The sequence below is a fragment of the Periplaneta americana genome, chromosome 16 (assembly GCF_040183065.1).
Source record: "Periplaneta americana isolate PAMFEO1 chromosome 16, P.americana_PAMFEO1_priV1, whole genome shotgun sequence".
NCBI lineage: Eukaryota > Metazoa > Arthropoda > Insecta > Blattodea > Blattidae > Periplaneta > Periplaneta americana.
The window spans coordinates 136731182-136758437 of NC_091132.1; the positions used below are offsets into that span (position 1 = coordinate 136731182).

Genomic DNA, 27256 nt, shown 5'->3' on the forward strand with positions numbered 1-27256 from the left:
TGTAATTATACACCTGTCTCCATAGCCGAATTGTCTCTATCGGTAGGACGATGGATTACGAATTAAAATGACTAGAGTTCAATTCCGAATTTTCTATCTAGCTCTAACTTTCAAATTCCTCATATGAAACTGATTATCGAGTATTTTCCTGGAGATAGGAAACGGTGGTTCTGAACAAATCACTTTTTTATTTGTCCAGAAATAAGACCTCTACCTCCCTGCCTTTTGTACGGTCCAATGCCGTGTAAATGGATACAAAAGTTTTCTTATATTTGATTCTGGGTTGCTTATTTAATCCTTATAGATGAAGCACATAATGGGTCTATTCCAGACTAGCTTGGTCGTTATGAAGATGAACAAGAAGAAGAAGAAGAAGAAGAAGAAATTATCCTATAGCTACGTAGGAATGTCAGAGTGCTTACCTGACATTACTAAGTGGTCCAAATGTGTCTTCTGCCATGACGTCACTAACTGAACCCCTGAGCGAATCCAGACGATCCAACTTCCGATCTGCTTGTTGACCGGCAAGTTCCGTCTGGCTGTTGGCTTTGATGAAGGACTTGGAGGTGGCCATGCTGAGTGGGTTAGACGAGATCAGAGGGCGGAGAGCAAGCTAGCTGCATAGCTTATGTACACTATACACAGTCTTCATTAATCAGGCTCCAAATGCACATTAGGTACCGTACACTAACTGGTCTACTAATCTTCATTCTTGCTAAATACTTACATTAGTAGATAGTAAACTGCTGATGTGACAATATGGAATTACATTTTAAAGTAAGGGCAGCTCTAAGGCAATAATGGCTTAATAACTGAGTTTAATTTTGACGTGGTGAAAACAAACTGGTAAATTTTTCCTGTAGCTTGCTCATTCATAAGCAAGACTCTCTAAAGCTGGGTCCACACTATATAACAAAACACTTTATATAACAAAGTTATATAACTTGTTGTAGAAACGGGAAGAAAATGTTATATAACATGAGTTTTTTGTGTTATATAGCAAGTTATATGTATATCCATCGGGTGTCGGTAAAGATCAAAGGATGCTATAAAATATCGTTGTATAACATGTTTGTGCATCATGTAACTTGTTATAAAACGCACCCGCTACATAAAACGATACGAGCTGAGTCTTGCTGGAATCATCACGTCATGTGTTTTGCATTATTGCGTAGTATCTTGTACGCATTCTCTGTGCGCTTGGCGTGATTATTCATCTGTGTTCCGAAGTCAACTTGGCATAATGTAGTGGAACAAGACTGCAACTTGTGAGTTAATTGAGCTGCACAGAGAAAAACAGGTATTATGGGATCCGCGACTGATATGGACTACAAAGACAAATAAAAAGCACGACGCATGAGCTGAATTGGATGTTAATATGAAAATGGATGTGCAAGAGGTTGAAAAGAAAATGAGAATCCTTATTGGACAGTACCAGAGACAATTAAAGAAAAGTGGATATGGAGCAAACGCTGAACACAAATGAAAATGGGTCTACTTCAAGATGCTCTTGTTTTTAAGAGAAAAGTGAGTCCGTGATAGCTTCACATACTCTGGCACAATCTTGGATATGCTCTGCTTGGAGAATTTGAACAAATAGCACAAAAGTTTGTAGGAATCTCCACTTGGAAGAAATCTTAAAGTAACGGTTTCTTTCGCAAGTATTGCATCTCGAAATGAAGTGTCTTTCTTACGTATCTTATGTCCGATTACGTTTATGTATTCAAAATCAGAACTGGTCATTCTGGCAAAGTTTTTGAAACTTCCATCACATCCAAATTCTCCTGCCAAGGAATCACCAGTATCTCTCTTAAGATCTGCTAAAAGGCTGCTTCTACTGTATTGTTTTCTAGCTTGTAATGATGGTCGCACCAAACATTTTCGTTTACAAGGCCTATTACTTCCTGCCAGAATCACACAAGCAGCAGCAGCAACAAGAACTACATCATCTGTACTCGACGCCATTTTCAATCGTGACATTTATTTCATTTATTGAGTTATATATTTTGTTACAAGAATATTATTTTGATACCAACACAAATATAACATACAGCAAGTTAAAGAAACATGTTGCTTAACAAAGTTTGTTACGTAACGTGTTTTGTTACATAGTGTGGATCCAGCTTTACCTGTAAGAAATCTTCTCCCTTACTAAGCAAGCCATGATAATGCTATGATGAAGAGAAGGTAACCACTCGATTACCGAGGACGGTTTATTGTACGTTTCTATTCCGACAAAGGGTGCGTTCAGTGCCTAAAACAGCGCCGATATCGCTGGAGAATTCAATTTAGTTTTATTCGAGAGCATATAAAAGCTAAAGAAATTGTTCAAGGCCATTAAACATGCTTAATAATTTTTTATGCTTAGAAAGTTGAACTGTACTAGATTTTTATCGCAGTCGAGCGAAAATTCAATCCCATGCACGCCTGCAAAAGCACAATCTTTGCAGCATCAACAATATTACAAACATATTATGACGTTTTCATTTAGTGCGCCTTTACTGCTTATACAGTATGTTAAAACATTCAATATTTTGAGAGGTGGTAGTATTCATCAAAACAAGAAGAAATTCTAATAAACATGGGTTTGGAAAACGTATTATATGTCTTTCATGTGTTAAATTTTATGTTATCTTGTTCACATGTTTCGGCCCGCTATTGGCCATCCTCAGAACTGGTTGTTGCTGGTCTTGGCTCCTTTTATTTTGTTTCCTGTAGGGGTGTGTTTGTGTAGTGTAATGTGGAGTCAAAGAGTGTGCGTGTTCTGAAATTGAGTTGTGTGTTGAGAATTTCATTTGGATGTGTTGTTGTGTGCTTGTATATTTCGTATATTTCTAGTATGTTTAGTTTCTGGCTTTTTGGTTATGTGTAGAATTTCCATGTCTGTGTTGATGTCTCTGTATGTGTGAAACACATATAATACGTTTTCCAAAGTGATATAGTGTTAAAAGTTGTGTAATCAAGATGTATAAACATGTATTCCGAGACATGAGTACTTGTACACCAACATCATAGGAAATGCTCAATGTGATTCTATTGAAAGAAAAACCTTTAATATTGTGAGAGGTGGTAGTAGTAGATATCAAGACAAGAAAAAAAACCTAATAAACATGGGTTCTAAAGTTAATATCTACCGAAATAAGAGTACTTGTTCATTTTAACATTAGGCCTGTTCATCAATGCAATAGGAGATGCTCGATCTGATTTTAATTAAAAATCCTTCAATATTGTTAAAAGGGATAGTATTCATTAAAAAAAGAAAAAGTCCAATAAAATGATTTCTAATATTAAACTTTGTACGAAACAAGGGTTTTGCAATTGGTATTGTAAGAATTGCATATCTTCTAACGTGAGTTTTTGTTCGTTTCTTATTAGGTATACATTATCATATCAGAAAAACAGTAAGCAAAAAAGTAACGAGGCGTGATTATCTAAGACGTGGGGTAGAATTATGCGTTATAATGAATGGAAATCACTTTTAGCATTTCCTATGATTCTGATGAATAAGTACTAATATTTCGGAAGGTATTAATTTTGGGACTCGTGTTTATTAGACTGTTTTTCTTGTTTCTACCATCCCTCAAAGTATTGAACGTTTTTTAAACACCCTGTATATGCTCTTAGTGTTGCTAGTGAATTCTAGGCAATATTATAAAATCAGCTACTGTCGTTATTATATCGCAGGGGACTACGGCTAAACAGAATGATTTCGAAAGTGCTGATATATTACATTAATAAGTATATCTCAATTTTTAAATGTTTTAAAATGTATACAGGGTGTATCAAAAATACGTGTACAAACTTCAAGCATGGGTTCCTTACACCAAAAGAAGGAAAAAAGTTCATATGAACATATGTCCCATAATCCTTTGTTTCCCCGTTATTCATTTATTACTAAAAATTTGCGTTCAACGGCCTTCGAGGTCCAACCTTAAAACTTCATTTCTTTATGCACTCATTCATAGAAGGCTGTGACTCGTTGTATCAGAAATGGACTGCAGATGGCGAAGTGTTGCCATGGAGACTTGTTTACATGTGTCATTTGTCATTAGTCTGTCTTCAACGTTGCAATTGTGAAAGTGGAGTAAGTTAACGTGTTTCGTTCAACCATGGCAGGACGATATTCATTTCGTGAGCAGGCTGACATCATTTTTATGTATTGTCGCGCGAATGGTAATGGACGCGAGGCTGTACGGCTGTATCAGATGGCGTTTCCAGACCGGAGACAACGAATCATCAAACCTTTGTTGCTGTGTATCGTCGCGTTGCTGAGACAGGAACCATTGCACCACAGACTGGTGATCGAGGAAGACCAAGAGTTGTTCGTACTCCGAACCTCGAAGAAGACATTTTACACTGTGCCGAAGACGATCCAGGTATCAGTACAAGACAATTGGCTGTGGCAACTGGTAAATCACACAGTACAGCATGGAGGGTACTTCACGAGCAGCTCTTGTATCCGCAACGTGTGCAGGGCCTTTCTCCTGCCGATTATCCACCACGGGAGAACTTTTGCGATGGTTTCTAGCACAAATAGCCAATCCATTGTTTGTCTCATCAGTTTTGTTTACAGACGAGGCAACGTTTGGGAGAGATGGAATTACCAATTTCCACAATGAACACGTATGGGCAGATCGGAATCCTCGTGCTATATTTCAGGCTAGACATCAGCAACAATTTAGGATTAATGTGTGGGCTGGAATTGTAGGTGACTGTCTGGTAGGTCCATACGTTCTACCAGCACGTCTTACGGGTGCTATCTACAGGGACTTTATCCAAAACACTCTTCCAGAATTACTGTACGAAGATGTGCCTCTGAACATAAGACAAAACATGTGGTTCATGCATGATGGGGCTCCAGCACATTTTAGTCGCCTTGTTCGAGATACACTGACTGATGTCTACCATGACAGATGGATAGGCAGAGGAGGACCAGTTCAATGGCCAGCACGTTCTCCCGACCTCAATCCTTTGGATTTTTATCTTTGGGGGCACCTTAAACAATTGGTTTATGGAGCAGACATCCCGGATCAAGAAACTCTTCATCAACGTGTCACGGAAGCCTGCGAAACCATTCATCATCATCCCGGAGTATTTGAAAGGGTGCGACAGTCCATGATTCGATGAGTGCATGCATGTCTAGAAGCAAGAGGAGGACATTTCGAGCATTGGTTATGAGTTTTGTGTGTTGGCATATTATGAGTGTACCAATGTGTTGAACAGTTCCTAACGGGGAAATAAAAGGATTATGGGACATATGTTCATATGAACTTTTTTCCTTCTTTTGGTGTAAGGAACCCATGCCTGAAGTTTGTACACGTATTTTTGATACACCCTGTATGTATTAAATTTATATATTAGCAAGCTGTAAAAGCAAACGTTTTCCATCTTGCCTAACTATTGTGGTTTGACACAAAAGCTATTCTATGTAGTATACATTGATTGTGGTAGGATCGGTAGTTTTACTCGAATGAAACATTAAATATTGCGTATTCTTTGCCTTATTCCCATTATCTTGCTAATACTTGTATGTATCACTATCTTAAGTTTCTACCAATTTTGACTACGGCAATTGTTTATTTTGACACACAAATTAATTTTATTTGTTATTGTTTCGAAAGCCTGTCTGCTATTATGTGAAAACGTTGCATAAACATAATATTGTATTTCACTGATAATCGTTAAAATAGCCTACATTTAAATTGTTTCCACATACTATTTCTATTCTTCATAAAGTTACAAATATTTGTAAATTATACGGAAATAGAAATGTATGTTCTTTGGTAATGTTGTTTTTCGTGTAGGTATTTAAATTTTGTGATGAGGAACACTATTTACAATTCTTTTAAATTGCACAGGGTCAGAAAAATGCAGAAAATTTATGTTCGTTACATAATTTTCTGACAAGTATTCGACACCTTGGCACGAATGCTAATGTGACAATAAAAAGTTGGAAATAATTTTATCATTGATTTTATTCCTGATACTAAGCTATCGGTCAGTTGTCTACCAAAGTGTAAAGGCATGATTAGCCTTAAAGTGAGTTTTATGTCATTTAACGTGGTTTCAAAGTCGTTGTTATTATTTTAGTTGGTGCTGTAATACTTCTTGTCTAATTCCTCGTCGATATCTCTTCATTCTCGACTCGATATATTTTCAGATGTGGTAAAATGTAGCTTGTAAAATGTTTTATAATTCGCTTAATGAGTTTTGGAACATGTGAGAAACTGTAATCTTCTTCAAAGTGTTAAAATTTTTACTGCATCAATATTTATAGAGAGATTGAAATACGAAGAATGTGACCGAGAGAAATTTACTGGTACAGTCTTAGCCAAGTTTCTTCTTTAAACTCGTATTTAGAGAAACCATGTGAGAAGAAGTATCAATGACAACAGCTTTTCAACACTACTGAAGAATCGAGAATTTATGAAATTATGGTGCACAAAGCAGGTATTTTTGTTAAATACTGCTACTATTCTTTTCAATTACATGACGTATCAAAGCTGTGGAAGGCAAAGTGATACAGGAAGAAGGTGTCCTTAAATAGATTTTGAAATTCGTAACATTCCGATATTGAATATAAACTTTGTGCGTGTATCGAAAATATATTTTTTTTATCTTCAATCAAATTTAAGAAGAGAGGATGGTATTTTTTGGTGAAAGATGAGTAAATTAAAAAAAAAAACTTTAAAATACTCTGTGATATGTGTGGAATGCATAGTATAAATTTTGTGGGTATTTGTGCCCTTATCGAATGTTGAGTCACCATTTTTAAACTTCCTGCGTTATGGATTTTTAAATCACTCGCCCACGTCTAATGTTGTTTCCGGTAAATTAAATTTACAAAATTTTTTATCTTTAAAATACCCTTTGATAACTTTGATATGTGTGGAATGCATTGCATAACATTTTGTGGGTATTTGTGCCCTTATCGGATGTTGAGACGTCATTTTTAAACTTCATGCGCTATGGAGTTTTAAATCACACGCCCATTTTTATCGGTTTCCAGTTACTTCATTTTTTTTTTCCTACATTGCCAGACAAAAATGGATATATATTCTTAACTATTAACGATACATGCATGAAATTTAGAACACACATTCTTTAGACTATTAGGAAACTTTTCTCTGTAATAGAATTTTGTTAATTGATTTCATTTTAAAAATACTGTACGTCCGTTTGTTTGCAAGAAAGGAAATCAGAAAATTGTTATTAATTTTTAATTGTTTATTTTACAAACGTAGGGACTAATATCAAAATTCTATTACAGACAGTTTATAGAACATGCTTTTGCAAATACATTGCAAAAACTGTTTGAATCTATCTTTAAAGACAGTTTAGATATATCGGTTTTAGTACAATCCTGCATTGGGTATATATATTTTTTTTCAAATTTGGGGCCCCAAATAATTTCTTTAAATATTTTTATTTGGTTGAGTTGCCACAGCTATGAGCTCTCTACATACAAAAAATTACTATTTTACACCAAATAGGAAAAAAGTTAAAAAAATACCATCCTCTCCCCTTAAGAGATTAACAGAAGTGACTAAGAGAGAGATATTTGTACGCAAAACTGGTTTGCCTTCTCTTTCTTTTTGAATATCTAATAATCAATGACGATGCATATTACAATTGTAATTTGTTCATTATAGTAATAACTGCATGTTCTTACTTCAGCTAAATTTATCACTATAATTTTGATAAACGTTTTTGGGGTAATAACTGTGTACTTAGGGAAATTCAGATAGCTGATAATAATCACAGAAGCATGCTGCAACTAACGCCATGGCGGAAGGGCTTAACATGCGAACAATATAATTGAAGCTCTCGCCCCTCACACGAGAGAGGGAATTTTAATCAAGCAATGGAATCCTAATTCTGGAGCCACCTGAGTGTGTATTAATTATAATGCATCAAACTGTCAAGTCTTGAAATTCTAACTTGATTGATTGCCTTATATGATGGTGAATTTCAAAATCTTTTGGGGTTTTATTTTATAAAATGCATAAGTTGATGGTTACGTAGACTTATTAATTTAAATTTTGAAATAAATATTGTTGTAATAACATTTAAATAACACACTTCTCTAACAGTAGGTACTAATGTTTAAGTTTGCATAGATTTTTATTTTTTCGGTGACAAGGATATCAGAAATTGAACAATATGTAAATTACATTATCAAAGCTATTGATGAAAATCATGTTCTTACGTTATTAGAAACAATGTTATATGATATGTTACATCCTTTGTTTGGAAATAATGAAGTGCAGCAATCGTAGGTTGTGAATTTGTTTCCTTGTACAAAATTTTCAGTTACTCTTTAAAAAAATAAATCAATGAAAATATATTAAAAATACGAGGTCTGCTACAAAAATATTGAGGCTGACTGCATGAAAAGTTATTCGACACATGTTTATAGTTAAAGAATATAATATTGTAGACCCTGTAATGAACAAATTCCGATTTAAAGAATTTCATAGATAATGGACAAAAAATTATAGGAACCTACAAATCATAATATTATAAAAACGAATTTGTGATGTTTTATTGAGCATATGTTTGGTCCAGCTCTTACCAGTTTCTTCTGCTTATTGCCAGTAGGCCTATACGAGTAATGTGCAATTACACAGTTCAGAAATCACGTTATTCAGTCGCAAGACTTGTGCTCATGGAATAAATGGAGATCTACTAGATGTTCAGTCAAGACTCTTTTCTCACGTATCAGACATATTACTTCTAGGCTATAATAATTTTGACCGAATTGAGTGTATGTTGTATGAACGGACTGTAGACTGAGTGGATGGTCTATTGCCTAATGACAACCTGATATCACAAAAGAAAACATAAATTTGAAAGACCTAGAGAGTTCATTGGACGACTTTGTCAATAATTCTTAGAAAGAGCAGTGTTTCAAGAGTTTGAAATATTGTTTCTAAGACGGTGACAAGTAAACCGAAAACGTGTGGAATAATATTCGGTACTCTTGTTGTTTTTGTCTTAGATTTTTTCACACAGTCTGTTTACTATTTTCGATAAATCTGAAACAACAATGTTAATTAGTAGACTATACAGGGTGTCCAATTTATCTTGTGCACCTATAACTTTTTGGTTTGGACAGGTATTGGAATTTTTGTTGTTGAGCATTATGTTAGGACGAGGGGCTAACATAAGTGTGGAGATTTGGTCCATGTAATTACATTATGGTACAAAATACACGTGACGTCATCAATTTTTCAAATAGCACTACATACTTTAATCATGTTACATTGATTACACACATTAAGACGAGTTCAAAAATGTATCACAATTTCACCTTCCTAATCAATAACAACAACAAAACGAAACAAAAACGAACTTCCAAAGTGATAATGTTACGCTTTGAGAGTCACAGAAGATGTTTCAAATAGTGACCATTCACATTAATGTACATTCTAAGGCGTTCCCCGAAAGACCGTATGACTGCCCGGCATGTTGCTGGCTGAATGGACACGCAAGCCTGTCGAATGCGTTGCTGCATGTCGTTTGGTGTTGTCAGAATATTCCGGTACACACTGTCCTCTACAGTTCCCCACAGGAAGAAATGGAGTGGCGACACGTCCGGAGAACATGCAGGCCACTGTACGTAGATTGTGGCGTCGACAGTTGTGGTTTGTTTACATGGTAAGACATCAGACACACAACACACGACGTTTACGGACGTCAGTCGCTTTCGTTTTGTGTAAGTTAATGCACAAGATGAATGGGGCACAGCAACAAACGGCACATTCTGATGTCATTCATTCTGCATTTTGTTGTTATTGATTGGGAAGGTGACATTGTGATACATTTTTGAACCCGTCTTAATGTGTGTAATCAATTTAACATGATTAAAGTATGTAGAGCTATTTGAAAAATTGATGATGTCACGTGTATCTTGTAGCATAATGTAGTTACATGCACCAAATCTCCACACTCATGTTAGCCCCTTGTCCTAACATAATGCTCAAAAACAAAAATTCCAATAACTATCCAAAAAAAAAGTTATAATAGGTGTACAAGATAAATCAGACAACCTGTATTCAGTTTCTAATACTGGTATACTAAATCGAATACGGAAATTTTGTTTATTGCACTCCTCTTGTGTCTATGTACAATATCTGAAAGTTCTACGAATTATTCCGCAATTTATTTCATTATTCATTTTTCAAAATTAAGCTTCATACATTAATAAGAATGTAATAGAGATAAAACTATTTACTAATAAACACATAAAGCTATTAGTACTGCATTTGCATAATTAGTATTAAAGCAACAAGATTAATCGAGCAATATTACATTGAAATATCAAAGGCTTCAAATTGCAAATGAGGAGCTTTGAAACAAAATCTATTAAATCCAGTTCCAATCATAACTGAGTTTCAAACAAATTGATACACTTAGAAGAGCCCTACATCGTGCTACAAACTTTATTCACTTCTAACTATATTGTTTCTGTTCAAATTATTGATTTTGTAGTCCAATGTAGGCCCTTCCAAGATTATGAATTCATTTTAAAAGAGTTACGATTGAAGATGGATTTAACGGATTTTGTTTCAGAAATCCACAAATATGAAAATCTTAGAAATAAGTTTGGTGTAATGGTGATCTTTAGTACGGAATTAAGAAGTAGATTGCAATGAGATATGACAAGCTGTAAATAATTTAGAAATTCAGTTTTATGTATATGTTTACCTGAATTTGTCGTCTCCACCATTAGAAAGTCCCACAGAGTCACTCATCTTCATGGCGTATAGATTCTGGGCAAACACCTAAAATCAACAGAATTAATATTGTGAAACATTGATTGTTATGTTAATACTTACCAAATTTTAAATAATATGAACAGTATCGGTATCAGATTAAAAATTTGTGTGCTATTTTGTAAAACAAAGAGTTTCACGAAGATCACATATACTGCCTTGTTACACTTTTCTTAACTATTGTGTTCTCTTATTATGATGTTAATGATATTAATTTATAGCCTATTTTCTTGTACTGTTATTTAAAAGACGTAGGCCTACATAATTTACTACGGACAAGAATAAGAAGAAAACTTCCTTTTTTCTGGATTGCATACAAAACGTGTTATTTATAAACACAAGCGTACTACTATGATGTTATCTGAGGTTTTAGTTCCTCACAGTTAGATGGCACCACTGGCAGTGGTTAGTACGCATTTACGCTAGATGGCGTTTTCCATTTTGTTTACTGTGTATGCCCGCTAGGCGGCATAATTGTGTTTTGGCCACGATTGGGTCTGAGATTAACCAGCCTTCATAGTGTTGAGACGAGCTATCTCATTGGCCGGTTTAAAGCTTAACGGTTTTCCTTGTTTGCTTGCCGAGCTCGTGCTTGGAGAGAGACTTCAAGACAGTACGTACGTGAGAGAGGAGTTCAGGATAGTTCGTCCGAGAATGGAGTTGACAGCACCACGTGTTAGGAGGGAGTCATCGACAATACGTTCGGGAGAGGACTTGAATGCAGGACGCTTCAGAGGAAGGTCGACTACAACACGGGGTGTTGGAGAACAGTCGACAGGACGTATTCGCAGAGCGGGATTCCTGCAGTGAACTTTGAGTCTGGAGATATCTACGCGTGGCAAAGGGCAGTGTGTGTCCGCTCACATGGGAGTTCGTGTATTGCTGAGTACACGAAAGCACTGGTTCGTGTATACGAGAGTCGTTCGGCGGCTACGTGCTGGAACGGATTGGTGTATCCGTTTAGAGTGGACTCCTCTGGGAGTGAACGACTACGTTGGAAAGAAGGCAGCAGTTTTGTGATTGGGAATCACAATTTCTACGGGTGGTGTACGCTGATGGTGTACTGGCTACGAGGCATCGGGGATGCTGGGGTCGAGTTATCCACGGAACGTCACGCACCTGTGTTACGAGTCATTTATGGATTGCCAGCACCGCCGAGGTATGTGCGGGGCATAGGACGCTCGAACGCTGGAATCATGCTGTCAGGTTGTGGACTTCTACTCAGGCCAGAGTGCTACAGTTCAGGTTTTGTTACGGTGCTAACGATATGGAGGTATGTACTCGGTGTTATGGTAGGAGTGAAAGTACGCTTACTCCTTGTTAGACTGGAAAACATGTGTGTCAGCAAGTTAAGTACGCGTTTACCGGAAGTACGTGTTGGAATCCTGTGGCGGACTTACGGAGAAGAAGAGTGGACGTCTTCCTTAATTGCAGTCTCTGCTAGATTTCCATTAAGATTCATTAGTCATCTCCTCATTCATTTTAGTATAGCAAGACGTACCATAGTTTTATCATTGTTAATTTTTAGTTTCGCATTTAGTTTAATAAATCATAATTTAATTGTTAATGCTTTGTTATTTATTCACTCTCATGTAACGACGAGACAATTCGGAGGTGCTTCGATAGAAGCACGATCCACGGCCTTAGGGAAATAGGACATGAAGTTAAAGCTTAGAGGCTGGATGACGTCACAGCAATAAATGATGTAACAGTAGAGAATTGAGACGTCACACTACTTAATATGGTATTTGATTTAATTGATAAATTATAAGGTTTAAATAGATGTGTGTAGTTAATTCTGCACCAGTTCACATAAAATATCTACTCGTATTTTGTAATAGTTTCTAACAAATTTTTATTTACGAACATCAGCAACCAGAAATGATACAAATGTGTGTGTGTTTCCAATGCCTACCTTACTACACTTCACTTGCGTGATTCAGGTTCCGCACACTGCGGATAGATGGCAGAACTGTGACCCATTTTCAACTTGCACAGCGCTTCGGCGGGCCACGTTGTGCATGATGTGTATCTGTGCGAAGAGTTATTTCGTGTACTAGGGTAAGTGTATGTTAAATGTTCGTGTAAATGTAGTGTAGGGAATGGGTGAGGATGATGATGGTGAGGAAGGGAGAAGGGGAAACCTGGTGCCAGCACGTAGCCTATTCCTGTTGAATAGCACCAAATGGGCCGCCAGACTTAATGTCCCCATCCGACGGACCAACCACTATCAACAGTGACATATGCCTTCTCTTCATATGCACTGCGGAAAGATTTGGGATTTAATCCAGGCATATTGGTGCACAATCTAGTGATTAGAAGTTGTACACCGCCATCTCTCCTAGTCCCGAGGTAGAAATTTTACAAGAACATTTCTGACCCCGCCGGGAACCGAATCCGGGCCGGCTAGTCTGGAGGCAGACACGCTACCACAGAACTAACTCGGTGGACTGTTATTATTATGAAACACTTTCCCTAAACAGGGACTGCCTAGAAGACAAATACACCATTTACAAAATAAAATTTTGAATAGTACATATTACATGGATAATTTGTTATGAATATAAAAAAATGTATGCAAGAAAGAGAAAGAAGTAAATTACAGTGCAATGTCTTATCTGAGGTGATTTCTTAACAATGCAATCGAACCTTTCAAAGCAAGTAAACAAACATTGGTAATTATAGATGATGGCAAATGAAAAGCCTTGCAAAAATCATACAAATGTTGAAGTATATTAATGGTTTATAATAAGGCTCTAGCCATATTTCTTTACTCTCACTTTAAACATTGCAGACCTTGGTTCTATGGAAATTCGCTAACGTGTAATAAGGAGTTGCAGATGTTATTTAAGAGTTTCCTATACCAATGTGATTCTTGAACCCAGAAAGGCTATACATAATATATATTTTGATAAAAGGTAGGTTAGACACGACGTTTTCGTATTATCTGTTACCGGTGTTTTATTTGTATGAGACTTCTAAATCACTACCCCATGATTCCTTTTCCCCCCGTGCGAGAAAGAGCGGTTGGATCTCCTCATTAACCACGAGCGCTATAATCGTTTATTGTGGCGGTAAGCTGTATATGCCGAGTAGTGTAGTGATAATTTCAAGCATTATTTCCTATTTGCAAAAATCGGAATTTGAAAGTAATATGAACGTTAAAATAATATATTAACTATGCTTTATTTCACTCGCGCGTAACAAATGGGTAGTATATGGCAAAATATACTAATCCTATAATAATGATTCCATCTGACTGAGCCTGAAGCTATTTGGACTGAAATATTTCTAACGAAAAGAAAAAATATATATATTTCTGCATATATAGATCATTTACGAGAAAAATAGGAATTTGGAGGCATAATGATTGCTCATTTCAGTCAGGTACAACTTATACAAGAAAGAAGATTTATAAAAGTCGTTCGAACCTAATTAGAGTTTATTATTTATATTATTATTTAATGTACCGATGTACATATGATGTTTCCATGCCGATATTCTGCGTCATCATACCATGAAAGAATAGTGCAATGGAGAAAAATTCTCTCCGGCACCGGGATTTGAACCCGTGTTTTCAGCTCTACGTGCTGATGCTTTATCCACTAAGCTACACCGGATTCCCATCCCGGTGTCGGATCGAATCGTCTCAGTTTAAGTTCCGCCTCTTGGGGTTCCCTTTAGTGGCCCTCTGCATTACGTCATAGATGTCTATGAACGCAGGACAATGTCCACATATGTGCGGAAGTGCACGCGTTTTGAGTGACTGATGGGCCGGGATCCGACGTGGAACTTAAACTGAGACGATTCGATCCGACACCGGGATGGGAATCCGATGTGGCTTAGTGAATAAAGCATTAGCACGTAGAACTGAAAACCCGGGTTCAAATCCCGGTCCCGGAGATAATTTTTCTGCGTTCCACTACTCTTTCATCGTATTTAGAGTTTATCGTTATTTTGTGTTTCTGATTTACCGTACAATAAAACTTTTTATAATTTTTTTACTAAAATTATTCCATGTGCATCATTATTAAATAACTTGACTCGTAGATAATGAATGTGAATAAAATTCGTCCAGAAATTTAGGAGAAATCGCTGTACTCTGACGGCAGCAATATAATGGTCAGATGGACAAAGTGGGCGCTGATAACCACTTTTCGGTGTCAGTGATAACGCAAACGCTTATTCCAATGGTGCCCGACCTTTTTTGACTGACGACACACTTTACTGAACGCCCACGATATCGCTATACATTTATTTGTTTTTATTATTATTGTTAATAATAATAATAATGATGATAATAATAATAATAAAATATGCCATTAGGAAAGTTCAGGATAACAGGCAGGGTTTGGAATTGAACGGGTTACATCAGCTTCTTGTCTATGCAGATGACGTGAATATGTTAGGAGAAAATACACAAACGATTAGGGAAAACACGGAAATTATACTTGAAGCAAGTAAAGCGATCGGTTTGGAAGTAAATCCCGGAAAAACAAAGTATATGATTGTGTCTCGTGACCAGAATATTATACGAAATAGAAATATTAAAATTGGAAATTTATCTTTCGAAGAGGTGGAAAAATTCAAATATCTTGGAGCAACAGTAACAAATATAAATGACACTCGGAAGGAAATTAAACGCAGAATAAATATGGGAAATGCGTGTTATTATTCGGTTGAGAAGCTCTTATCATCCAGTCTGCTGTCCAAAAATCTGAAAGTTAGAATTTATAAAACAGTTATATTACCGGTTCTTCTGTATGGTTGTGAAACTTGGACTCTCACTCTGAGAGAGGAACATAGGTTAAGGGTGTTTGAGAATAAGGTGCTTAGGAAAATATTTGGGGCTAAGCGGGAAGAATTACAGGAGAATGGAGAAAGTTACACAACACAGAACTGCACGCATTGTATTCTTCACCTGACATAATTAGGAACTTAAAATCCAGACGTTTGAGATGGGCAGGGCATGTAGCACGTATGGGCGAATCCAGAAATGCATATAGAGTGTTAGTTGGGTGACCGGAGGGAAAAAGACCTTTAGGGAGGCCGAGACGTAGATGGGAGGATAATATTAAAATTTATTTGAGGGCGGTGGGATATGATGATAGAGACTGGATTAATCTTGCACAGGATAGGGATCGATGGCGGGCTTATGTGAGGGCGGCAATGAACCTTCGGGTTCCTTAAAAGCCATTTGTAAGTAAGTAAGTAAGTAAGTAATAATAATAATAAAATAACAACTAGTGCTTTCTTCTAGAGGAAAAAGTTTTGGAACTCTGTGTAGAATATTTTATAGCGAACGGAGAGATGATTACTGTTCATTCCACGGGAATTTTGTCGTTTTAACCTCCTTTTCGTCCAACTAAGACTTTCAAGGTCTAAGCCGTTCCAGCGCGTTCCACTAAAAAAGCACTGATAACAACTTCTATGTAGTGTCGGATGTCCAGTGTTGTAGATAGGTGATGTTAACGCGCAATCGAAAAAAAAAAACAACAAGCAGCAACTTGAGTGGCATTAGAAAAAAAATTAAGGTACAATATCTGTGTCAAAAATCACAACCTATCTATACTGAATGTCCGATAAAATATTTTATTACCGTTTTTGAAAACTCACCTATTTAAATTAATGTGAAGTATGCGCTTGGTGGGTTTTTCTATACGTGGCTTTATGATTGACAGGCCAACATATAAATCATCTTCAAGATGCAGCAGTCTATTCCTCTTTTTTTTAGATTTGACTATTTTCATGGTAGAAAAATGATGATTCAACACATGTATGAATTTTAAAACGGCAGTTCTAAATAAATTTTTAGTTCATTCAGCACCATCCACTGATTTGACGAAACATTTCCGCATATTGGACACTCGGAATTTTGTTTATATTCATCTCCAAGTCATATAAAACCAATTTGAAAATATTAATCACTATATTTACGAAACGTAGTATGTTTTTGTGAACCCTGAAGGGAATTTTTGCTCACATTATTTGAATTAGCACTGCTGTCATCTAACCCAGAACTTGATTCAGATTGTCTTTCGCGAATTAAAATTTTGCCCATGATAAAATCTAAATAAAGCACTTTTGTTAAAATAGTCACACTATCATCCGCTCACACGTAGGCCTATATACTGAAACTATCCAATATACTCTCACGTTTCTAAGCTCTGTTGTTACTAAAGGTGCAATTCCTATGATGCGGCTGACGCACGCGGCTGACGTAGTGCGTCTGACGTTCACGGCTGACGCATTATTAGGCGATTCCTATGAAACGTCAGACGCGTGCGGTCTTTTGATAGTGAGAGGATACTTGCACAATGAGTGAAAGCGATTTATTGCTATATTTGAAGACCTGACATTCTAAATATGCGAAGTTCCAATTTTTCAAATTTCATTTTATTCAATCTAAGGAAGAAACATCCATATGAGAATATGATATTAAATTGTCTTTGTTGTAGCTCAACTGTAAGTGACTCATTCGTGCGCCAAAAGATGTTGTAGGTACCTCAACATGCATTGCGCAGTGTGTTTTTCATCAATATCTCAGAAAGTTGTTTTTTTTTGTTTTTTTTTTTTTTGCACTTAACACGTTTAGAATGTTAGGTCCTCAATTGCTATTGGAAGAAAATGAAGGGGAAGAAATTCTGCTCCAACAATTAAATGAGGGAAACGCTGAAGTACATATATCCCATATTTAGAACAAGGCGTGAGGAAAGTTTTTTACAATATTAATTAATCGGCACATGTTACAAGATGACAAGATATTTCGGGAGTTTTTAGGATAAACATTGTTCAGTTCAACTATGTTCTCGATCTGATCAAAGACGATCTCAAGAAAGATTCTTCAAGTAGATATCTGTACCCTATAACTCATGAATAAAAGTTAGCCATAACACTGAGGTATGTAAAGTACAAATTAATGCTTTATAATAGTATTGTAGTAATATATTTAATCAATTTTTTCTTGCAACATTGAAATGTAACAATGAAAAAACTGTAAAGTAAAAATACTTTATTGGTATAAACTGTAGTAATTTAATCAATTTTTATATTTTAACCCTGAAAAACAATCACAGTGATTGGAAAGTTGCCGGGTTTCAAATCCCGTGTAGTCATAAGAGTTACGGACGATTGAATGATTGCTGATATTCAAAGTTGATCATGTCATCCAACTACTAGTGCTTGTTGATGCTGAAAGTTCCGGTGGCAAAATGAAAGGACTTGTGTAGCGACTTTCCAAAACCATCTGCATTGATCTCATTTTCACTTCATGAATCAAATTTGATCTCAGTTTTTTTACGGATATCGCAATACTTTAATCAATGTCATCATGGTGATTCTGATTCAAACTGTCAATGATATTTTTTCTATCGATACGCCTATCCTCCAACAAGCCTATAGTTTTTTCGTGGTAGTGAATTCACCGTCTGTCCACATTCTGTGTTGAAGTATTATTTGTGATTTGAGAAGTTTATGTGCACCAGCGTCCTTCGTTGCAGTGTCTTCCATAATTAGTACGTCGTCTTCTTGAGTGCTTGTATCGTCACACTGAATGTTATGCTTCTGTGACATTAAAAATAACAATCTAATTGTTAATTAAGTTACTACACTTCACAGTTTATCGTGGTTTAGACTTTATTATGAACTAGACCCTAATGAACCACCACCATCTAAAAATCTTATACCATTTGCTGGGGGTGTTGGTTTTGCGAATATTGATGAATTTTATGTGCGAGATTCATTTATGAAATATTTCAGTAGTCGCCGCAGGGACAGTATACTGGCAAAATAATCGTATTACTAGAACTCACTAATCTAGTTATTTACACATTGTACACCATGTTTACAACAATACAAATGTGTCACATAATACTAATAAACTATATAAATTTAGGATAGATTATATTTTTCTTACCTGATCTCTCGACAAAATCTCCCATTTGTTTTCAAAGGTAACCATGGGTGAATTTTGAAGAAATTCTCTCAGAAATCACAATTTTATTTTTTAAGCCCATACGCCTGCTTTAAATTCCAGCTGCGACTCACTCAGTTTTGCGTTGTTTTCTCACACTTTCAATTTTCAGCATTTTCATTCCTATAAAATGCTCCTTACGGCGCAGATTTTGTGATAGACAGTTGAAAGTTCAGTTCAGTATCTTTTTTCAGTTTCTTAACTTTTTTATTTAAAAAAAAATATTATACGATATTTAAAAAATTATACAAGCTTATCTAATCAATCTACCGGAAACCCAGGGCAATTTAAATAAGTATACGTGTGGTGAGGCTTTCCACAAATTATGGCAACGAAAAAAAGCTTTCAACCAGTTTTTCATCTTCCAGAACGGTAAATAAATCTACTGCAAAGCAGAGACTCTTCTCCCAGACGCGCTGCGGCTGCGTCTGTACTGCTCTCGAAGGAGTACAGCCGCGCGGCTCAACTTGCACTGCGGTCGACGCAAGCGGCTGACGCTGCATAGGAATCACTTCCCTAACATTCCATTGTAGCAGTGTAGTGCGTCAGACGCAATCCGTCAGCCGCGTGCGTCAGCCGCATCATAGGAATTGCACCTTAAGTGGGAAGAGTAAACGAATTATTAAGTATTGTTGCAGTGTTCACTTTCATTGGAATTATCGCCAGGCAGAAAAATTAAACTGAGCATTGTTGCAGGTGTTCAGGTTTAATTCGTAAAGTCAGTCTCAAAATAAAATGTACCATATCAAACACTTCTTTGTAAATAATAAAAAATGTGTTGTAAAGAGACTTTCTGGATGGCATAAAATTCATTTTTCTGTTCCAAAATTCCGCGACACACTCCATGGGACTGCTCAATCCCTGGCTTAGTCTATATTCGTATAAACCTGGAAAATGTTTCTTTTGTTTGTTTTTTCTTTTTTTGGAGCGACGCAATACTTTCTATAATGGAAAAGAAAACACGATAAATTAAATGAAAGTAGATTGGAGAAGAGAAAGAAAAAGAGGTAAAAAATACTGGTATTAGACTTCAGAAGGTGAAAGAAAAAATGGAATGAGCAAAAAGAAACTAAATAAAATATGAAAGGTGACGAAAGAAAAATACAAAGAAGAGAAGAAGAGCAGTGTTAAGAAGTGAAAGGAAACAAAGAAATTTTGAGAAAGCAAAAGATAGGAAGAAAGAAAAATGAGAGAATAAAATGAAGAGACAAGACATTGTAAAACGAAGACAAGACAAAAAGGAAAATAATAAAGAATGAAGTTGAAAGAGGAAGCGAAATTATAGTGAAGAAAAGAGTGAGAAATAGGATAAGGTGAGATTATGCAAAAACCAAGGAAAGGCAGAAAAAAGAGGAGAGAATATGAAAGTAAAGGCTGGGAAAAAACAGAATATTAAAGAAAAGACGAAGCGGAGAAGTAAGAAAGGAACAAAAACGATAGAATTGGGAAAGAAAATAAGAAGAGGAGGCGAGAGTACGGGAGAAGAGAGTAATAGAATTAAAAAGAAAAATGAAGATATGTATTCCCCCATCCTGCAGGGATATAATTTTATTTTTACTTCAATTTTTAATGTACCTGAGTTTTTGAATGTACTTCACTCCCACCCCGTCTACTAGTAAATTTCCAACCGTTCTCCACACAGAACCAAGGCAGCGTACATGCAGTCCATCAGTACTGAGTTAGTGAGTATAGTACGTGCCAGAAATATGTTCGCGTTTTCTAGTGACGAAAAAGCTTTCAATATTGAACCATATTTTCGCACAGGTGCTTTCGTCCGTTTGCCTACGTCGTAGCTCGGTTTCCCCCACCCGCTTCTGCTCGCCTCTCTGTAAAGGCTAGTAGCTGGGCTGTCTTAGCACTTTTCTGAAAACAATTTCTGTTAAGAATTGGATGTCTACGTAATATTATACAACTGTTCAAAATAACTTAAATAAAAGGGCATCGTTAAGGAATTAACTGTCACGTGATTTACCCCCTTTCTACGACCCTGTGACAAAACCACTTGGACGGACAGTAGATAGCATGTCTGAGTAATTTTGTCTTTTCGGATCGGGCAGAAGTGAAGATTGAATTTACAGTACGCAAGGTACTCTTTTAAAAAGTAGGTACAGAATTATTTCAACATGAGTTACTCGTACGAAGGACGAAACTGGTAATTGGAATTAGGTACAATAGCCTATAGTGCGATAATATGCACAAAAGAACTGAGGCCTGTATCGAAATGAACGGCCACCATTTTAAAAAATGCGTTTAAATATCCATATTATGATCATTTTTCAATTTAACTTCATTCTCTATATTGTACGCTGATGTGCTGTAAACAGTACAATATACACTGCATAATGAATACGTCCAAATGGATAGCTCAGTTCGTGAGTAAAAACACTTATTGTTAATATAGTACTGTATTTTGATTAAAGAAAACCCCAATCAAAATTATAAAACTCAAAATCGCGATATTTCCTAGTTTACGTAACTGGATGAACTACTTTTCTTCCCTCCTATATCTAGTAAAGTGATTTGTTTGTATTTTACGCCAGTATCATCGAACTCCAGTCGTGGGAGGGGTGTAGCAAACGGTTCTCAATCGTTAATCCAAAGGTATAGCCAGGTTAATACTAGAAATGTTAGTAAAAATAAAATGATGTCCCTGTATTTCTGAGCGTTCGGGCACTGTCAGAAAAATGTTCTGACAATCTAAGAATAATTGTGAAGAACAATGGATCCCGACTTCGGTTACATTCGGAATGCAGACATTGCGCCTTTTTATATCCGAACTTTATCGCGAGAGTTGCTGTGCATCAATCTGATTGCTTTAGAATTAAATCCTATACGTTCCTTCAAAGTGATCCCTATTCATTATAGGATTAGCCGAGAGTCTATAAATCTTGAAGAGTGACAATACGTGGGAATTTTGTGAACGCACACACACTTGATGTGCTAAGACAAGTTGATCCACAAGAGTTTTCCGATATGCGTATGAAAATATTGACACTTGATGAATGTGATGTACGGAGAAGTTTGCTTTTGTGATTATTAAACGGTAAAGGGCAATCTTTACCTTTAATGATGAAGTATCTTAATTCTACTAAGAATAAACTCTGAAACAGCGGCGAGCAATTCGATAATATTGCACGAGTCATATGCATTAAAATCTCCAGTTTTATCTCAGTCAAATTAATAATTTTCACCAAAGAAACCGATGCGGAATCTCAGATATCCCGCTACATTATTTTATCGAGAAAATAGCGCTGTTGAGTAGGTTTCTTGTGTACAGTTTGGTTTACCTTGCAACTCATATTCCACCATTGCAATATTATCGTCATACTTCCTTCAGAATTAGCACAGTGAAATTCTAAAAACTTGACTCGCATTGTTGAGAGAGAATTACGCGAAGGGAAAATTTTGCTTTTAAATGCGATAGCCTATGTTCAATTTGAGACAAACCTATTTAATAAAGATAGATAGCCAAAATATGATTTGAATTTCAAGATGATGATGATGATAATGACGACAGAAGTATTGGGACATTTAGGAGACAGACTTACATAGCGTGGGATCAGAACTGTTCTCTAATAAAAGCAGAAGAAATCTCACCGAAAGTGCGCGAACATCTATTCGTATACCTTAACCCAGCGTTTCTCAAACCTTTTGAAGTGGGGACCACTTTTTTAAGTCAGAACAGTTCCGCGGACCACCTTACTCTTGTTCCCTAAGAAAGTAAATTTATCATTTTTGTAGCATATTTTAATATCAGTATACTTATATTTAAAAATATAATTAAGTTATTTATTATAATAGTTTTATTATATTTTTTGTAGCCAATCACAAGTAACTTATAACAAATTCTGTGCATTGATGATTCATCGCTTGCCTGTTAACGATTAGTTATTTGAAATCCTTATGTGGTACACGTTAGTAGTTGTCCATGTCCCTGTTAAATAGCACCTATTTTAAATAATGGAAACTGACTTCGATCCGGATATTTGAAAAGAAAGGAACGTGATGATACGCTTCATTCGGCAATACTAATAGTTCAGAAGCTGTGTGTGAAGAAATATATTAATATCAGTAATTATAGTGCCGTTAAAGAAATATATAGTCCTAGCGGTAGCTATTCAAAGAAAAAATACTTTCGTAAATATGTCAAGAGTTATTTGGAACTTGGATTTACTTACTGTGGCAATAAGAGTGAACCAAAACCTCTGTGCGTTCTTTGTTACGAAGTGCTTTCAAACGAGTGTATGAAACCCGCGAAATTGAAACGGCATTAAGAGACAAAACACGCAGTGTAAAAAGTAAACTTGTCGGATTTTAAAATAGCCGGAGTCTAAAATTTCTTATATCGTCATCTGCTAAAATAAATAAAAAAATTAATGGAGAAACATGCTCGATTTTCAACAAGTAAAGATGCAATTTGGCACGTTCTATTATTGATGTACGACGTACAGTTACGTGTTCATTTCAACGTGCAGTCTGGATGTCGGCAAAACTATTAAGAAAATCGTAAATACATTAAAAAGTTCGGTACTTTGGTCCTCTGTTATGAATTCGAGTGGTCCCTGGCTGGGTTAGAGGCTCGGCGCCAGATATGCAGGGAAAATATGGCGAGAAAATCCACGTTCATAGTGCTTTAAAAATTCCTCTTTTGTTGCTGAAAGTAGAGTGGGAAGTGGATAGACGAGTAGGGTAAGAAATTTCATAAAATATCAGTACTGGGAGAAAAAGTGAAAGGCGATGTCATATGTCATTTCCAAACTCTGAGATTTTGAGCTATAGTGTGATACGCAATTCGTTTGAATTTTATTTGTGTTCTATCTTTTTTGAAGGAGCACAAGGGCAGACCTCGAGGACCACAGGTGGTCCGCGGACCATAGTTTGAGAAACGCTGCCTTAACCCACTGCCGTACCTTTCATGCAGCATCAAAAGCCGTCTTAACAGTTCAATCAATGCACGTTCTCCAAATGTAATTAGTTTATTCGTTTACAAATTGACATAATCTGGTTAATTACACGGGAAACAGAGTCCTCTTGCGACTGTATCAATTGAATGACTCAATAGATATCACCTCTCTAACTATAGGGTCTATAGGGTTGGTAGAACAGTACACAGTCGCTGCGTCCTTGCAGCGTAGGACGGACCCTCCGGTCTGATTTCCGTCAAAGTTGTAACTGATGCAAGGAATCAGGGAGTCTCTGTCAAAGTTCTACCGCAAACTCAGAACTAATCAACGGCTGCATTGTGAATCTCTTACCGTAGTATTAGCGTGCATATAGTTTGTTCAGTCAAGTTTAAGGAATGATGGTCAGGCATTCATGGCTATTTGGATTATTATATTTGTTCCGCGAGCAGAACTAATGAAATAACATCGTATTAAACCTCCTCTGAGGTCATCCAATTCTGAACCAATGTATTGCTTATTCAATTACTAACGAAAATATAATATGGAAAAATAAATTGCGGAGCATACTGTAACTATGCTTTGCTACAATGTTTTAAACATTGTGTTACAGAAAGTAATGCGGAAAGTCCCGGGTTCAAACCATGTGGCCGGCCAATCTGACTGGAGGGGAGGGGTTTCGTGATTTCCTCCATTATAATGGCAAATGCCGGGTTGGAAATTTATATGCCATGATTCATCACCGCCTTAATAGCCAATCTCACAAATATTAATCAAAATATAAATCACTTACATCAACACAAACCATCTACAGGGAGATCATTTTGTTTTTACTAACATTTCTAATATTAATCTGACTATACATTTGGATTAACGGCTGAGAACCGGAAACACTGTTTATGTCTATGGACCGGATTTTTATGTAATTACATATTATATTCCTTTCAACCTAACCGTATATAAATAACAAATCTTTGCGAATCTTGTAATTACCATTAATATATTAAAATTTGATACTACATATTTTTACATATTTACCCCACATTACATATTATGGCTTGGTATTACATAAATCTACATATTTAGAGGTTTTATTCATTTCTACTTCACTAAAAGGAAAAAAAAAAAAAAACTTCTACTGGGGAAGTTTACAATTTGAAATACACAGATTAAAAAAAAAAAACCTTTTTACTTACCCAAGAAGGGATATAATTGTTCTGCATACGTCTTAACAAGCCGTTCCCATGCAATTTGCAACCTTACCCACCCTCTTCCTAATCATTCCAGGGAAAACCCGCGTCAAGAGTGACACGAGCCGCAATAAAGAAGCCGAATTTTGAAAAGAAGCTGGAGTAAAGGAACAAACTGAAAATATGTTGAAAGATTACAATAAATAGCTTTTCAGGTCATTGCTTGACCTCTTCACTTTAAATTTAGTAGACCTATACGGAAATGGGATTTTCTGAGGAATTAGCAAGTATGGTTCTCGGACGGAATAATCCTACCTTCTGAATGAGACAGGAATGTCACTTTTCAAACAACAGCATGTGTCTAACATCTCTTATTTTCTCCTAATCCAGTAAAGTGAAACAGTGCTTGCAGTACTGTTGTGTCATTCATTTCACTCAGTGCTCTAGTTTTAGTACTTACAGTATAAAGTACAAGTGAGTTTATCTACTGCTTTTAACTAACTAAAATGGCCTCTGTATCTTCAACCATAATGACAAAAAAAAATCATGGATTACGATGAACGAAGCTTTCACTACAGATGGAAAAATAGTAATGTGTCAAGCGTGCGATAAAAAAGTCGGGTGCTCTATGTAATCACAACTGGAGAGTCTTACCTATCCTATACCTGTCATATCTGTCGTCGATTTGCAAAAGGGGACACGTCCAAAATGACAAAGTGTTGGAAAATCGCAAAAAAAAAAAAAAAAAAAAACAAAACAGACTTAAAAATTAAAATGTTCATGGATCCTGAATGTATGTACCCATAGTGATCTAATTAGAAAAAAAAATTAACATTTTAATTTGTTAACTTAGTTATAGTTTTTGCGATTTTCCAACACTTTGTGATTTTGTGCATGTCCCCTTTTGCAGATTGACGACAGATATATTGATATTAAATATTTTCATGATTTTACATATTTTGGTACATATTCAGCTAATTTTGTTACATAAATATGTACATATTTCACACCTTGATATTACATAAAAATCCGGTCCCTATTTATTACCCCCTTTCACGACCGGAGTTTGATGATACTGGTGTAAAACACAAACAAATCACATTTAATAGGTACAGGAGGGAAGAAAATTAGTGCGTCCATTTACGTACCTAAACTTGGAAATATTAAGTTTTTGAGTTTGATAATGTTCAATGAAAATACAATACAGTATTAACAATACTGTGTTTTTACTCACGAACTGAGCTATCCATGCGGTCGCATTCATTATGCAGTGTATATTATACTGTCTTGTAGCACATTAGCATACATTGTAGAGAAGTGTATTAAAATTTAAAAATAATCATATTCTGGATATTTAAACAAACTGTTGAAAATGGTGGCTGTTCATTTCGATAGAGGCTTCAGTTCTTTTATTCATATTATAACACTATAACCTATTGTACCTAATTCCAATTTTCGGTTTCGTCCTTCGTACCAGTAGCTCATGTTGTAATAATTCTGTACCTACTCTATATCAGAGTACCTTACGTACTGTAAATTCAATCTTCACTTCTGCCCGATCCGCACAGATAAATTTACGCAGACATGCTATCTACTGTCCGTCCAAGTGGTTTTGTCGCAGGTTCGTAGAAGAGGGGGGAAATCACATGACAGTTAATTACTTAACGAGACCCTTTTATTTAAGTTATTTTAAACAGTTGTATAATATTACGTAGACATCCAATTCCTAACAGAAAATATTTTCAAAACAGTGCTAGGACAGCCCAACAGAAGCAGGTGAAGGAAATCGGGATGCGACGTAACCAAAAGGACGCACATTACCTGTAGGAAAATATGATTAAATAATGAATGCTCTTTTTTCACTGGAAAACGCGACCATATTTCTGGAACGTACTATACTCACTTACTCAGTACTGTTTACTGTGACCGTAAGACGAATTTGCATATGCAACCTTGGTTCTCTGCGGAAGATGGGTGGAAGTTCACTAGTAGAAGAGGTGGGAGTGAAATACAGTAAAAAACTCAGGTACAATAAAAATTGAAGTAAAAATAAAATGATGTTCCTGTATAATACAGGGCAATGAAAACAAAAACCCAAAAATAGTAAACGGTCTACTGACATACCCAAATATTCTACACATGAGATATACAGGACATCATTTTATTTTTACTAACATTTCTAATATTAACCTGGCTATACCTTTGGATCAACGATTAAGAACCGGAAACACAGTTTGCTACCCCCTTCCAAGACTGAAGTTCGATGACACTGGCGTAATATACAAACAAATCACTTTACTAGGTATAGGAGGGAAGAAAAATAGTTCATCCATTTACGTAAACTAGGAAATATCGCGATTTTGAGTTTGATAATTTTCATTAGGTTTTTGTTTAATCAAAATACAGAACTATATT

The 27256-nt window shown here is 36.0% G+C and overlaps 1 protein-coding gene across 2 annotated transcripts in view; it reads right to left on the reverse strand.

Annotated features, from left to right (window-relative positions):
• Positions 1-27256, reverse strand: part of Nos (Nitric oxide synthase) — a 501742-nt gene that overhangs the window by 65332 nt on the left and 409154 nt on the right. Inside the window, exons 13-14 of one of the 2 annotated variants that reach the window (XM_069813070.1) lie at positions 10711-10787; positions 423-575 (exon numbers count right to left, since the gene is read on the reverse strand). In XM_069813070.1, the coding sequence (XP_069669171.1) occupies positions 423-575; positions 10711-10787 (230 nt within the window). The remainder of the gene's footprint in view (positions 1-422; positions 576-10710; positions 10788-27256) is intronic. The other variant, XM_069813071.1, reaches the window with a different exon arrangement.